Below are 15,188 nucleotides of genomic sequence, written 5' to 3'. Positions count from 1 at the left end.
AAAGAAATTAGAGTGAATAGTTTTTGAACTAAAAAGAATACTGTTTCTAACAATTTCCATACTTAACATTTCCATTAAAGATGTAATATTCCATATTTTAACAATTAAAACTGGAGATTAATAGAAATATTGCATCTTGAGGAACAGAAACAATACGGAATTAATAAATTAATTAATAAATTCATATTAAGTGGAAAGTCGATTAAATACGAATCTGTACCTGTTTTATCCGATAAGATATAGAACTCGTGCGCTATCAGAACAAAGTGAAGAATGCTTGTTAGGTATTCACACCGGTTCTCGCCAGACAAACTGGCGAATAAACGAACCACGGCACGAGATCGGCCGATCCGATCGCTGCGAGTTGCGGCCGAGTGTCCAACTTTCACTGACAACTCGTTAGGTCCGTAGGCCGTGGTTTCGAATCATTCACAGTCATTCCGCGACGTCGGTAGACCGCGGCAGCGTCGCTGAATTCCTCCAATCGGAACGCATTCGTCATCGAATACACACATAACTTTTTGTACTTGACCTATCAAATTCCATTATTTAACCAAAATAATTTCTTGTAAGCTTGTACCCGTGTCGAGTATAGGATTAATTAGAGTTTAGAAAGCTTTGTTACCGCTCGTGTTCGTGTCAGTGATTTCACTTTTAACGGAGCAGTGTTTCAGTGCATTCCGCGGACTACAAACCAGTTTTGCACCGATTCAATTTTAAACAAAGAAAGAGAAGAATTCGAAAGAATCCGATTATTGGACGAGTATTGGAAAAAATTTGACTTGTGCGATTCAGTTTTGAGTATAGTGTTTCATCGTTCGGGATTGCGTTGGCATTGCGACACACGGGATCGAAGAAAGTGGAAGTGAACAGAGAGCGAAAGTTCTGCTATAACATCCTCCACGTTGAAAGTTGACGATCCGTAGCTACAGGCTTAGCACATCGTCGATGCTTCTCACGAGTACGTATTGTTTCGCTGTATGTGTATTTACATGCTCTCAAAAATTGGGTTAAGGCGTTGTAACATGGCTATTGCATAATTTGAACGCTCTCCTTTCGAATTCTTAACTTAATACGTCTAATTTTGTGGACAAATAATTATTAAACATTAATCAACATTGTTTAACATTTTCCTGTTTAACAATCACTAAAAATACAAATTATTTCAGGCAATAATTGTACAAGAAAAAAGCATTAAAACTAAGTGGGCTATACTAACAGACTGATACTGATTCCAATCGATATTAAATATTTTCTAACAATGCTGATACTATCCTATTTAATTATCATTAAAGAAAATATAAAAGTATGCAAAGTAACAACTGTACAAAAATTCCCATTTTCAACTCAGAATTCTAACTGGTTATAGTATTTAATTGAACCCGTATGTTCTAAGAATTATCGATTAATAATCGCCAGAAATAAATTCTTAATCACCATTGCATTACTACGTTCATAAAGAAGCAAAGCAAAAATTGAAAGCTGCAGATATACGAGTACTATGTAACTTGCACATCAGGCGGCATTACGAAAGATTACGGTAGCTACAAAAAGTATTTGCACATATCCTTCTTTCCCAATAAAGCGTTTTTCTATAAAGACCCCTAGCCCCTATACACGTTGAAACATGTTGCGATGCATGATACATGCTGCAATATATGCGTATTACAAGCAACTTGTATCGATGTAGGAATCAGAATCACGTTTTAGGTGGACCGATCGTGACGCAGGTTTCCACATGTAACGCGTATCATCAGTTAGTTTACAGTAGGCTCCCATCATTGTATTTCGTTTTCTAATCCTTGAGAGACCTGTTTCCATCTGATATTGAAAAACAGAGTTATCCATAGGCAAATAATTTCCATAATCGCTCGGTTCGTTCGTGTTTACTTCTCTCAATAACATGAAATTGGAAAACCTGTTTCTCTTAATTAATCATCACTTTGTTCGTTTCTTTTTAATCTTAAATTCTTTATTTCTTGCAGTCAATATTGCCCTCTGTTATTGACAATTAATATTTGGAGAATAATCAGACATTGTAGCACGCATGTTTCGACATTGGTATCACATCACAAACTGAGGAGAATCGGTAATCCGGTAGAGTGGAATTGATGCAGATTTCATGAAACGCAGGTGTCGACGCATGCATAGCAACGTGTTTCAACGTGTACAGGAGTCTGAAGGTTTTACATTTCATTCTCAAGGTATCAAATGTTTATCGTCATATGAAAGTATCACTAAACGATGCGAAACTTAATATACTTGGATCTAATTAAGTAATTGTTACAATAAATAACAATCGTTTCCAACGATACCAACGATAAATTCGGGACAATAATTGCTGCTGCTTTAGCAATCGGAGTGCCTCTATCTAGCATCGAGTGTCTTTGAATCACAATATTCGAAGCCGTTGCGTCTGTTTTTATATTATCGTCGAGCAGTCGACTATTGTTCTTCGAATTTCGAAGATTCTACAATAGCAGAGCTATGTTCGGCAATGTTCGGCGGCTCGACGGCTTAGCAACAGCTCACCGAACTGTCAAGGTTGTCAACGACGGCCGATAATTGTTTTCCGTTTCATCGCCGTCGTTGACACCTCAAGTTTCATCGTCGAAAATGCTGTTTGATCGCGGTTTCGATCGCTGCTTGCACAAAAATCTAAAATTCTCCAATGAGACGAAGAGCACGTATACGGCATAAATCGGCGAGTTGCACTCGGCCTACGCACTTACTCGATCTCGCTTTGCAATTTACAAATCTACCATTACGTGTGATATTCACCGTGCTCGACGTTAATCCGTTCTAATTTCCCTCTAATTGTTCGCGCCCGTACAAAGTGTAGAAGTACAATTTCGATTTATTTACTCCGTTGCCTACATTAAATATTAAGATTGTTTCTTCAATCTAGTTTTGAGTTATAATAAACTCTTATGGCTTGATATAATTTTCCTAGTCATATGAAAATATTATTAAATCATACGAAATTTAGTATATTTAGACCCGATTGATTAGTACGTAAATACTACGATAAATACGCTTGTTTCCAACAGCTTCAACGTTAAGTTCGAAGCAATAATTGTTTTTGCCCTAATAATCCCCTGATAGTTGTAATGAACTCTTGTTTGGATAATCTCCTCGTCTCGCGTCCGTGATTATTTATTATCGGCTTGATCTTTCGTTCTAATTTATTCCGACGCAACGTAGACGCGTCCGACGTTACGTTTTAAACAACAATGGTACGCAATAATATTTTTTGTAGCCACTGTAATTCCAAGACGATTTCGATTTATTGGGGACTTTTGTCCTCGCCGTAATTCTAATAAGAAGATTTATATCGGTAATATAACCCTCTTTGCCTTCTAATCCTTCTAAGACCATGCGTCTTAATCGACGGCTATATTAGGTGTAGCAGAGCGAGGACTAAAGTTCAAACAGCAAATCCAGTCGCGCGGCGTGTTCTTCCGATCCGGTCCTTGAATCGGTAGAGGCCGCAGTGAATCGAGGATCGTCGATCGGTGCGGACGTGACGTTACAAGGACGCCAGCCGGCATGGCTATGGACACCAGCACTGTGCGTCTCGTGATATTCCTTGGGATGTTCCTCATGTTCGCCGGTGACTACAGCTACGTGATCTTCACGATTTTCGGCCGATCGTCTCGGCAGAATATCACTGAACCGATTAAAAGTCTGGAGGATCCTGCAAGCAAGATTCCTGGAGACAGCGTAGCCTTGACGACGGTGAAGAAGGATAACGAGAAAGAAAACGGTAAGGAGTAATTTACATGCGCATGAGGAACTAAGAAATCTCGACTATCGACGCGCTAACGAATGTTCGTAATGCAATTGTAATTTCCGGAAATGTTATGCTAATGCACTTGTGCATTGTAACGAGTCATCAGATTTTTTATCGTGGTTTCGTTCCGGGATGTTAAAGGAAGTGTTAATTCCATTTGATTTATTCGTATGGAAGCTATTGATTGAGTTTCAGCTCGATTGAGTCCCATGTGGATGAAGAGCTTCGGTTGGCTACTGATTTGTAATGCGTTCAGCTGTATTGCGCTAATTAGAAGTAAAGTATTATTCTCCTTTCTCAATGAAAGCTAATATTCGTTTTGTTAAAGGTATTTGCATAGTCTTAGTAATTACAGAAACAACAAATTTCATACAAATTTTATATGGTTCGTTATTCAAGACTCACGTTGTATGTTCGTTAAATTCGTTGAATAAATTGTGTTCCATAATAGTCATCAAATTGGGGAAATTCTTACTGTGAGTGAGAGAGCATAATGTACAAAATATTGGACCATTTTATCCCTCAAATTGAATTTCAAACAATTTGAAAGAAAAATTCATCGTATTAATGTAAGAGAAATTCCTTAATCCTTATTCCAGAAATTTACTACATTTTTCACCTGAAGTTTTACCTGAAGCGATTATTTTTTTATGTTCTGATCGTTAATTGTTTGGCGTTATTTGTGTAGATTTAATCGATAGTGTGCAGCATGCAGAATGTATTATATTTTTCGTTAGCCGTGTACAAGTCAACTATCCGAATTAATAGAATTTGTTAAAAATCTTGATTAATCGCTACAAATTTACAAAGTACAATTTGCAGGTTTTTACGATATTGTTGTCAAGTATTATCCACTTAGTATATTTTCACCAGGTTTCTTACGCAATTTTTGAATAAAATAGGATCAATCGTCGCAATAGATCATCGAAACATTCCACGGTCCAGCTGTCCGATTTAATTAATATTCCTCGCTTTAACGAGCCGATAATTCGTATTAATCACAAGACTATAGAACTTGAAGCACGGAAACAATAAACAGATCGAAATAAACGTTGAAAACAAACAAGTTGGAGAGCAAAAAAGTAAGAGTTGTTTACTTAAATTACCTACCTAAAAGGTAAAAACATTCGTAGCTTGATTTCCAATGCGAGATACGTTAACGATATTATTCTACAATATAAACTAATTTACATAAACATTAAATATTCATTAGTTCGTTAATGGTGGGATATTTAGGAAAGTTTATACATCTTATATGTAAATTACTTTACAGCGATCTCGCGACGCGCGAAGATGATGACGACGATCAAGACGGCTTGCTTGCCCAAGCTTATATGCGAACTGACCTCGTCCGTCCATCAGGATCAGCTGAGTGAGATGGAACGATCACTGCTAAACTTAATCAGGTAAACGACGAGTTGTTTGTTTCTCTCAAGTAGATAAGTCCAAGGCCACAAAAAAAAAAAAAATTAATACATAGCTCGATTTAAATTTCCTTATAAAAATCAATGATCGAATTATTTAACAATTTCGGTCATTGGTTTTACCCGAATGTGTGTTCAACGTTAAAAATTCTTTCGTCGAATTTTTATCACTAGAACTAGCGACGATTAAAATATAAAATTTGACTAACAGATTTCTCTATAAATTTCTATAAGACGCTATCAATCGGTCATTTTTACTATTTTCATAATCCTGCTGTCTAAACACCCATATAAAGTTATCTACAAATTAGTATTCCATAGAAATTCCATCGCCTACTGCACTGAACCGTTTAGAAAACATTAAGAAACCGAGCAGTAACTTTTCTTTTCAATTAGAAAATCATCCGCGTAGTGGTTCATCAATATTCCAAGTCCTCCGTGGAAATACATTTTCGATGGCCGCTATGTAAGAAGTAGTCCGAAACGTTCCGCTTTTAGCCGGGTGAAAGAAACGAAATAGATCATGACGAAGAAACAGCAATTACACACTAAGAACGTTTACGAACCGTTCGACAGAGTTGATTGACGTTCAAAACCTCCGGAATGATGGGGCAGTTTCGCGCTGGAACTTTTACGACACCTCATAGGGCGCTCGTAGCTCGTCCACTTTCATCATCGACTCGTTCCAGTTCACCACTTTCACTTTCCACTTTCGATCACCATCGACGGTAATGCGAATTCGCTGGATCATGAGATTCTCGATAGGTCAGCAACCATAATAAGAGCCACCAATGTCACGTTGTGAAATTTATATTACATCCTGGACTGAGTTGGACTATTGTCCTCGTTCTGTTTACGAGCTATCAATGTCTCGATATTGTTCAATGGTATCTTGTAGCTCAAGCTAATTGCTTCCTAATTTCGTATAGACAAATCGTATTCTATCGTGGATTGTGTGTCGAAACGACTTGTCTTGTTCTTTTCACTGGCTGCCAATGCCTCTCGATATTTGTTTTATGGTATGTTCAACATCAAGCTGAGACGTTGGATGATGGAGTTTCTCAATTTTTATAGAAAGATTGTATTCTATTGTAGCTTGTGTCGAAACAGCCACGTATTCTATAACGTCAATTTTTATACAAAATTCCGTAAAACGCTCGATCGAGAAAAACGATTGCTTCATTACAAAATCGTTAGAACAATTTGCGCGCGTTACGAATCATTGATTCAACAACCTGACTGCGCAATAGCGAACTGTTAATTGAACAATAAACATAGCCACACACACTCACACAACGTGGGGCCACCTAGAAACCTTATTAAATCAGCCATACTTTATACGTAAATCGAGCACAGCGTTCATAAACAACAATATGCAGCCTCTGGACTCCACTCCCCCCTGTCGCAGAATTAAACGTCAGCTCGTCGGATTACCTTCCAATCTGCAGATTACACGGATGGAGCAGTGTACGCGCCGAATGCTCTCTTCGATCGTCGGAATATCGATCAGCGCGGTCGAAGCTTGATCCTGGTGCGCGAAACAACAAGCCGAGCGCACAGGCCAAACAAACGTCAGTTCGATATCTCGCTAAACAGATGCAGTCGAACAGTCAGGCTGGATATCGTTGCTCGCGAGGATGCAGCGTGTCATCGAAAATTGGATGGAGGGCTGAGCGGGCCCCGCAATTTTCAATGAACGAGCATTCGACGTTGAACGATCGCGCACGGAGGTTACGAAGCACGTCGCGACGCTGGTTCGCCGCGTTGAAATTGGATGACGCCCGCAGTATCTCGCAATATTCGTTTACGATCGAGAGGCGAAACGCAGCCACGCGCCGCCACCATCGGGGGTCATTTTGCTCGCTGATTAAAAGCAAAGTTATGTTAAACCGGCCAAATATTGACCGCGACGATGCGCCGTTTCGATCCCGCTCCAAATCTCCGCGTTTCAACGCGATTTGCGGCGGATTTCATGTTTTTGTTTTCTCCTCTTCTTTTCTTTTGTGCGTGTATGTGTTTTTGCGAGATGTAGGTATTGATCGAAAGAGAAATTGTCATGCGGGATTTTTCGGACTGGAAACTGCGAATGAGCAGGAATTTTTTGTTCCACTGCGGGACACGTGGAATTTGAAATCAAGAGAGAAATATCTAGTTTTCTCTTCCATAGATTCCTGCCATGTAGATATGTGTTTTAAACTCGAGTAATTTGTAGCTTTAATTGAATTTTATGAGCTGGGAATCCGAACTGACAGAGTAGAAATTTTGTTTCGTAATACGATGTGACGCTGCAAATTTCAATCACGCGAACAATTTTTATACTCTTTGCCACCACCTCTCAACTAGCTGGAGATCAATTAAATCGAAAACTCGGTTCGGTTGGAGTCGCGAACCTTCAACGATATGAACCCTAAAGGTGGAGGAAGATCAAGGAGTTCTAATTCTAATGTGATTTTTCTATGTTTATTTGAAGAGATTTGCAGTGTGCGTTGAAGTGTGTTGTACGAACGTAAGAGCCTACTTTCCTCTAAGTATGATATCTGTGTCGTGAGACACGTAACTGTACACGTAAGTGATGAACGAGTGAGAGATGAACGTAAGTGACGAGTGATGAAACAGTTATGAACGTAAGAGAGTATGAAACGTAAGTATGTATGAGACTTGTCTTATTCCCGAAGCACGTGTTACTTATATTCTAAATGTCAGCCTAGGGGCTATGTTTTCGTCAACGTTTTCTACCACGTAGAAATCTATATCTTTGCAATCATGTGACTGTCAAACTGTCGTGGTCGCCTTGCAAGTGGTGCTTCTACTGCGTACCTGGTCGAGAGTGCGCAACATAACGTCCCGTTAACGACATCATCCGGTGACCTATTGTCGAGTTGCGATCCAGGATCCAAGTTTATCATACGTGCGGACCCGACGAGCGCTTAAAAATGCTAACCGTGTTGTGGACGTGATTCGAATTGTAAACTTTATAATCTGCAATGTAGGAAATTCCAACTTCTCAGAAATAGCAGATGTACTGTCCGTATCGTAAAGTTGGGATAATCTCATATCCTCGATGTTCCTCTTCCAAATTTCATACCAAATTTATCGTTCGCAAATAGAAGTTGGCGAATGATAAATGTAAAAAATGAAATTTCGGTCGAATATTTACACAAGATGGAATGGAGATGCAGTGAAAGAGAACAGGGGGGAATGTACGGAGATCTGGTATTTAGCTGCAGGACGTTACTATTTCCGGTCATTAAAGAGCCAGCGGTTTTCCTGCGATCAAGAGGTCGAAGTACAGCGTGAAAGTTCCTCTGCTCTTATGTAAGCCGCCTCAAAAAGAGAACGACAGTGTGTTTCTACGTTGACGAAGGCTATAACGATCCGTCACTTTCCTTTTCACAGGTTATTCAATCTTCCGACTTTCTACGACGCCTGAAGCGTGTTTCGAACATCACTTGTCCCTAAATCTTATTTTACATCATTTAGTCCCTACAAGCGACGGTAATCGATGATATCATTTCGTAATTGGTTACAGAAACATCTCTCTTTTTTCGTTTTCCTGTTCTTATTTTCCGGAGGTTGAAAACAGAGAAATAGAATGATAGCTCAGCTTTAAAGGTTAATTCGCGGTCGTTGTTCGTCTACGATGCTTCCGTTCATCTCGCGAAATTACATACAGCTCTTTACTTTTTCACGCGGAAATTAAATTTCGTTTCGACCGTGTCGAGCTTAATTGACCGAAATTAAGCTCCGAACCTTTCGTGCTGTTTCTTTCGTTAGAGTAATTAATTAAATAATGAAATAATTGATATCTAGTAAGAATAGCTTTTGGTAATGAATTGATAAAATTCTGTCAGATTTGCGTGATAGATATACATGACACGTGAAACATTGACGCACAAATTTCTCATAATTCATATATTTTTTTAATACTCTAATTTAATCATGAAAACCCGTGTAAATAAAATTGAAATAATTGGGAAATGTAACTTTGTATAACTTAATATTCAAACAGATTCATGGCTGTCATTAAGTAGTATTGGTTTCTAAAACTACGTCAGGAAATTACCAAAGAATATACAAAATTCCTGAAGAATACAATGCTTAATCTGATATCCGAGCTTTGATACGGTCGAAACGAGATTTGTGCACTAAAATCGACAATCTACAAAATCCAAGTTATGGTCACGTTTATCAATACACGTGATAAATGAAAATACTCATAGTAAATCCAAAGGCTGATCTTCGATCATTGCCCTCGAATTTTCCACTCGTTCCCCAACGAAGCATCAAATTAAAATACACGCAAACGAACAGGAAAAGGAAATAAAAAGGACGCGGAAAAAGTCGAAAGTTAAACAGACAACAAGGAATGATGTCACGGTGGATCGTGATGGTTAACGTCCCGGAAGGATTCGTGCTTTATATTTACTTTTATGCGTACGTAAACGCCGTTCCCATAGCGAGGCCGATTTTTATGGAACCGCTCCGGGTTAAACCGATCAAGATGGAAAAGCTAAGAAGCCGTTTTGCGTTTGCTCGTTATGCTCGCCTCGAGGCTGCGATCGTAAACGGACAAACAGGGAGATTTCCCTTTTGCGGCCGCGAGACGTCTTCCTCAGGAGCCATGCGTGACGAAACTGTTTCTTACGACGATCAGCCCTCTTCTTCCGACTTCCCGGAGGATCGAACGTGAGTTCCCATATTTTCGTTTACAGGATATGGCGGACGCCTTTCTTCATCGGCAGTTGCGGTCGCGGATATTATCGATCGTTGTGTCTTCTTCGGGTTTCATATATTTGATATGAAAAAAGTTTAACGTAAAAAGAGATTAACGTGCAAAAATGACTCTTCGTGATAAACGCGTTTAAAGTTCTACAAATTGCCTATTTTCATTGTTAATACAGTGGCCATAAATGGTATTTGCGCACTATTGTATTTATTATAACGTCTATGTACTGGCTGATCAAGTCCGAGTATATTGAAATTTTCATATCATTTGATAGTACTTTCGTATGACTACGAGATTTGACTGGAAAAATTGAACTTAATAAAAGAAAATACTTCATTGAAAAATAAGAATATGTACTTGTAAACACTTGGTAGTTATTGTGTATGATACTAATTGTGAGTTGTGAAGCGAATAATTATTCTACGAGATTGGGGTTGCTCTCATTGCAAAGAGACTTTTGTCTACAAAAATCACAAAATCGACTTTTTTGCATCTGAACTTCTTTTTACCAGAACATGTCGCGTATCAACGAGTGATGTATCATATTTGTGAGACATATAGCAATTTTTGAAATCGAGAATGATTGGAAGATGTTGGAATCAGCTAATAAATTCTCTCACGTATTTCGCTTTAATTTGCTGGTTAGAGATCCATTTGTGAGCTATGTTGTAATTTTTAAAACCTAGCAATGATTGGATAATGCATTAATCATGTAATGGTTCTACGCGTTTCGCTATTTAACAGAAGTTACTTCGCATGTGCTCTTTATTTAAATCTCTTTCTGATATACATTTTAATTGTGCCATAATTACTAAAATTATCGCGATAATTCATTTTGTAAATTGATTTATTTTTATGAATTAATTTATTTTATGAAACGCGATCGGTTCCGGCGAGGGTTTTAAGCAAAGTGAGAGATAAAGAGAGATGTTTCCGTTTTTACAAATAAGAGAATTAGAAATCATGGAAACGTTTCTTTCACAATCTTTATTTACAGATTCTATGCTAATACGCGCGTTAATTATAATTCTCTTCGATCACGCAACCAGATAGTAAAAGTTTCAAGAAAGATGCACGAATAAAATACGTCTTTATAAAGAATCAGGAATATCTACGTTGAAATCTTTGAATATTAAAAAGGATTCATCAAAATTCTAATAATAACGATGCAATTAATATTACATGAGATTTATTATTGATTTTTTATATTGATTATATTATACGAGAAAAGAATCTAAATGAAGCATCTTTATAAAGGAACGAGGAGGAAAGTATGGAATTTTTTGAACACTAAAGCAGAATACCTCAACAAAAATTTCAATAATAACGACACAGTTGACGTTAAAAGATATCAGAAAATAATCCGAATAAATAATATACGCACAGAAAATTGTATTAAATGGTAAAAATCTACTGGAATCGAAAGTTGGAAACGGAAGTACCTCGCGTGGCGAGCGTCGACCGGAGGTTCCCAATTTTCCCACATTTCTTCTGAGTTGGCGCACACGACGGAACCAGAGAAAGGCCGGTTCGTGTAATTTGCAGTCGGTTTCATCGAGCGTAACGATTCTGGTGCACGTATTTACAGACAGCAGTCGATATCGAAAGTAAAAGGCAACTCGCCTTGTGCCTGTTCTTATGCGGCTTGTTCTCAACCAGTTTATCATGGTCAAACATTGCGAAAGTGGAGTCGATTTCGTGCGTGCCAGTGCCGTCGACGCCCGTCGATTATTCTTTCGATCGTTTCGAAACGAGTTTCCGCGACATAATCCTTGCGAAACGTGCTCGTAAATATGACACCTGCTTCGTCTTATTCGCGTAAATCTATTCGCTTTCACAAGAAGGAAAATTCAGAGATTTTTACCAACCGTCGAATATTGCTAAATTAATTTCTTCTAACGACCTTATATATTTCATATTTGCAGAGATGAAATTTCACGATAGCTTGGTATAAATATATATAAAAATAATGTTAGCACTTGTTATGAAAAATAAATGTAGCACAGAGCTATTAGCTTTTAAATAACAGTTGAGCTGTCAAACTTATCTAAATAACAAATGATAGTTTGCTCTTTTTGTAACTATTATGAATAGCTGGCAATTCTTGGCAAAATTGATGTTTACTTTTATTGAGATCAGAATACATTTACGTATGCTTTATTTTATTTGCATCATACCACCTTAATTGTAATTATTTGCAATCAAGTTAAGGCAGCTATATTTGTTTAGAAACTGAAAAATGTTGAATAATCGTCGAATGTCATTCTATTCGATAAAGAAACTAGCTAGTGCATGAATTAATGTTTGATATTAGCAAGTTCATTGAAAACTATTAAACTACTACAAACTATCAATCTATCGACAAATAATATCCAAGAATTTACTAAAACTATAAACTATCCTAGGACTTTGAGTAAAAATATATGTATAGTACATTTATCGTATTATTTAAAAAATGTGTAATTCTACAGCTACGATCATTTTAATAAAATACGTTTGGAAACCATGCGTTTACGTAGGAACAGCTACTGCAAGTTATCAAAGTTTCAACGTTATCGCAGTTTTCCGGAACTCATTGAGCAGCGGATGGTTTGCTAAGGGACTTTAATTTGCAAAAATTAAAGTTCACTTTTCAACTATGGAACAGTGATAAATATTTAGCTAAATATTTACATTAATTAACGTTACGTTAGCGGGGCAACATTTTGATACTTGCGCCGCCCTGGCGAAAGAGGAAGTACAAACGATGAATATTTCATGGAAACTTTTCAGGGACACGAGCTTGAACACGATGGCGGAAGTGCCCTCGAGGTACCACTTCGCGGCGCATATGGGTCAACTGATATCCGGCGTGGAAGGTCAAGGATGTCATAATTTCTACCCCACCTGCCCTCTGCCTGGCTCCAGCGTTCTCAACATGATGAAGAAGATTCGACTGCGTTGACGCCACGAAATCATGTGGACAAGCAATGAAAAAATACGACAACACAATCTGTGATATCGCAGATGATTTTCCTCGTAACGTCGTTACGAACAGAGCTTCGACTTTTAAAAAATTGTGGATAATTTCTGTTTCACTTCAAATGATGTTTCTTGCGAGTTATTACCATAAAAGAGATATTATCGTAAAAAGACGGAAAGAAGGAAAACCTTTTTGGTGTACTTCTTAATACAAGTTAAAATTAGATAGTAACTTCGAAGATAGTTAAGAAACTTGTCTAGATTAAGTGTACTTTAGGAATAATTTCTATTATAATCATACTCGACTCTAATGAGAACTCATTAGATTAGAAAAATAGAGTTTAATCGATGTAAGATTACTATAAACTACGTTTAAGTGTATCGAATAGTATATCATCCCAGAAATCTCGTATATGTACGAGAGAAAAATACGCGATAATTATTTATTTTTCGTCATCGAGCGATCTTTGATTGCACATCTCTACGTAAAATGTATTACGAAACTACTTCTTTTATAGTGTCGAAAATAAAACTTTTTTTCAATGTACTAAAATCATTCGCAAACCCCTTACGCTTCTTAAAAACTCTACGTCTCAAACATTTCTATCTTTCTATTTATTTCTTATTTCTGTATTCTAGTCAAAGTTCCAAACTTCCGCAATTGAAAAATTCCAAAAACGAGATATATGAGATTACAGAATGTCCATATGCAAAAACATACAAAATATCAAAAAGTAAAACACTCGCTATAGTATTTGTGAGTGAAACATTGGAAGATGAAGCAAACCCGGATTTAGATTTTATTTCTTCATTCTCTTGGTAAAGATATTTTTCATGAACGTCTTATAAATTATCCAAAATCCGCTTTATTTTCCTATCCTTCGACTTAAATGTTTCATTCTTTCACATGATTCTTCTTCCCAGTCGCGTTGCATAATATTTTGAGCGCGCCTTTGTTAAGCTGCCGGCAATTACGGGACATTTTCGGTGTTTTCGACCGTAATAGCAGTTTCCACAGCGAATCATCGTCGCTCGAACTGATTTGAACGAGCGTCTGGTCCTTATTTTACCATCGGTGTATGTATAATATTCAGTGAGCGTATAAAACGCTCACAAAGACGTTCAGGCCAGGTAATGTCTCTTTCGCTGGAACTCGCTCCTTGTAATTATTTCTCGTGCGCGCCGCTATGACAGAAACGCTGGCTCTAATTTGTGGTATAGCAATTTATCTTTCCCGTTGCTCGTTATCGTCTCGCGTTTAACCCGCCTGTGATGCTTCTCCACGAAATTAAATGAAATCGGCACCTAAGCATTCGATTGTCACTGTTGCAGCGATTATTCATGTGATTTTTTCTTTTTCTGTAGCAATTAACAATTAATTGTTCTTTTTATTACTGTGTGCTTGATTTTAGTTTGCATTTAATATATTTATATATTTTTACGTTTTATATTTTACAGACGCCAAAAACGGTATTTTACTGATAAAACTTTTGAATTTCGTGGATCTTATCGCGAAATTTTATGCATTTACATGTGTAACTCGGAAGCTTCTTTGATCTCGTTGAGAATACATCTAGTGAGAGTTGTAGTCTACCAAATAACTCGACGTTTAAGCAAAATTCGTGAAAATTGGTGAAATGTGGTCCGAGAGGTTGGTTTTTTTCTGTTTAATAAACGAAATATAAATTTGACGCGTGATTGGTGTATCTCCGTTTGGGAAATTTCATTGCCAACATGAATAAAAAATTTTTATCGAAAAAGTGATCGAGCTTTATCATACAATAGTGGATTTAAACGTGATATCGTTTTTATCATCGGCAGTGACGAGGTCCTTATTCCCAACAGCACCCTTAATCCGCTGAAATTAAATTTATATCCAATTACTGCCTATATTAATTGCGACCAATTTAAAATGAACGTGATTAGTCTTTAATTATTTATTCTATTAATCGTCATTTAAACGCAAAATGCATTCACGTTTGCAAACAATATGTTAATAAATCGACAACTAAAAGATACAAAAATAATCTGAATTTTTAATTAGAAATATTTTATACCATATTTTCTGTTATTCTGATATTCTGTGCTACATTTTCCCAAAATACCTAACATCCTTCTGTCATGAAATTATTGCTTCTTATAGTTGCTACCATTCCCTTAAGGACGTCTTCCGCTTCCTTTAAAAAAGTGAAAGCAAATCTTACGGCGGTGATCTCGCGTGAAAACAATCCGTACAATTTACAGCGGCGTCTGTAGCGGCGAAAAGTTATTGTAATAATCTCCG

The 15,188-nt window shown here is 37.3% G+C and overlaps 2 protein-coding genes across 2 annotated transcripts in view; one reads left to right on the top strand and one right to left on the bottom strand.

The window, feature by feature from the left end:
* The window catches only part of LOC122575485, a 195,951-nt gene that overhangs the window by 100,172 nt on the left and 80,591 nt on the right, over nt 1–15,188 (bottom strand). The window lies entirely within an intron of this gene.
* LOC122575523 lies at nt 111–13,451 on the top strand. The gene is made up of 4 exons (XM_043744564.1): nt 111–961; nt 3,404–3,766; nt 5,067–5,199; nt 12,716–13,451. Exons 2-4 carry the CDS (start codon nt 3,550–3,552, stop codon nt 12,885–12,887), a joined length of 522 nt encoding a protein of 173 aa, XP_043600499.1. The 5' UTR covers nt 111–961; nt 3,404–3,549; the 3' UTR covers nt 12,888–13,451.

Source organism: Bombus pyrosoma, linkage group LG2 (assembly GCF_014825855.1).
Source record: "Bombus pyrosoma isolate SC7728 linkage group LG2, ASM1482585v1, whole genome shotgun sequence".
Taxonomy (NCBI): Eukaryota; Metazoa; Arthropoda; class Insecta; order Hymenoptera; family Apidae; genus Bombus; species Bombus pyrosoma.
Note: the sequence above shows the minus strand (reverse complement) of the source record. Positions and strands in the feature narration are given on the sequence as shown.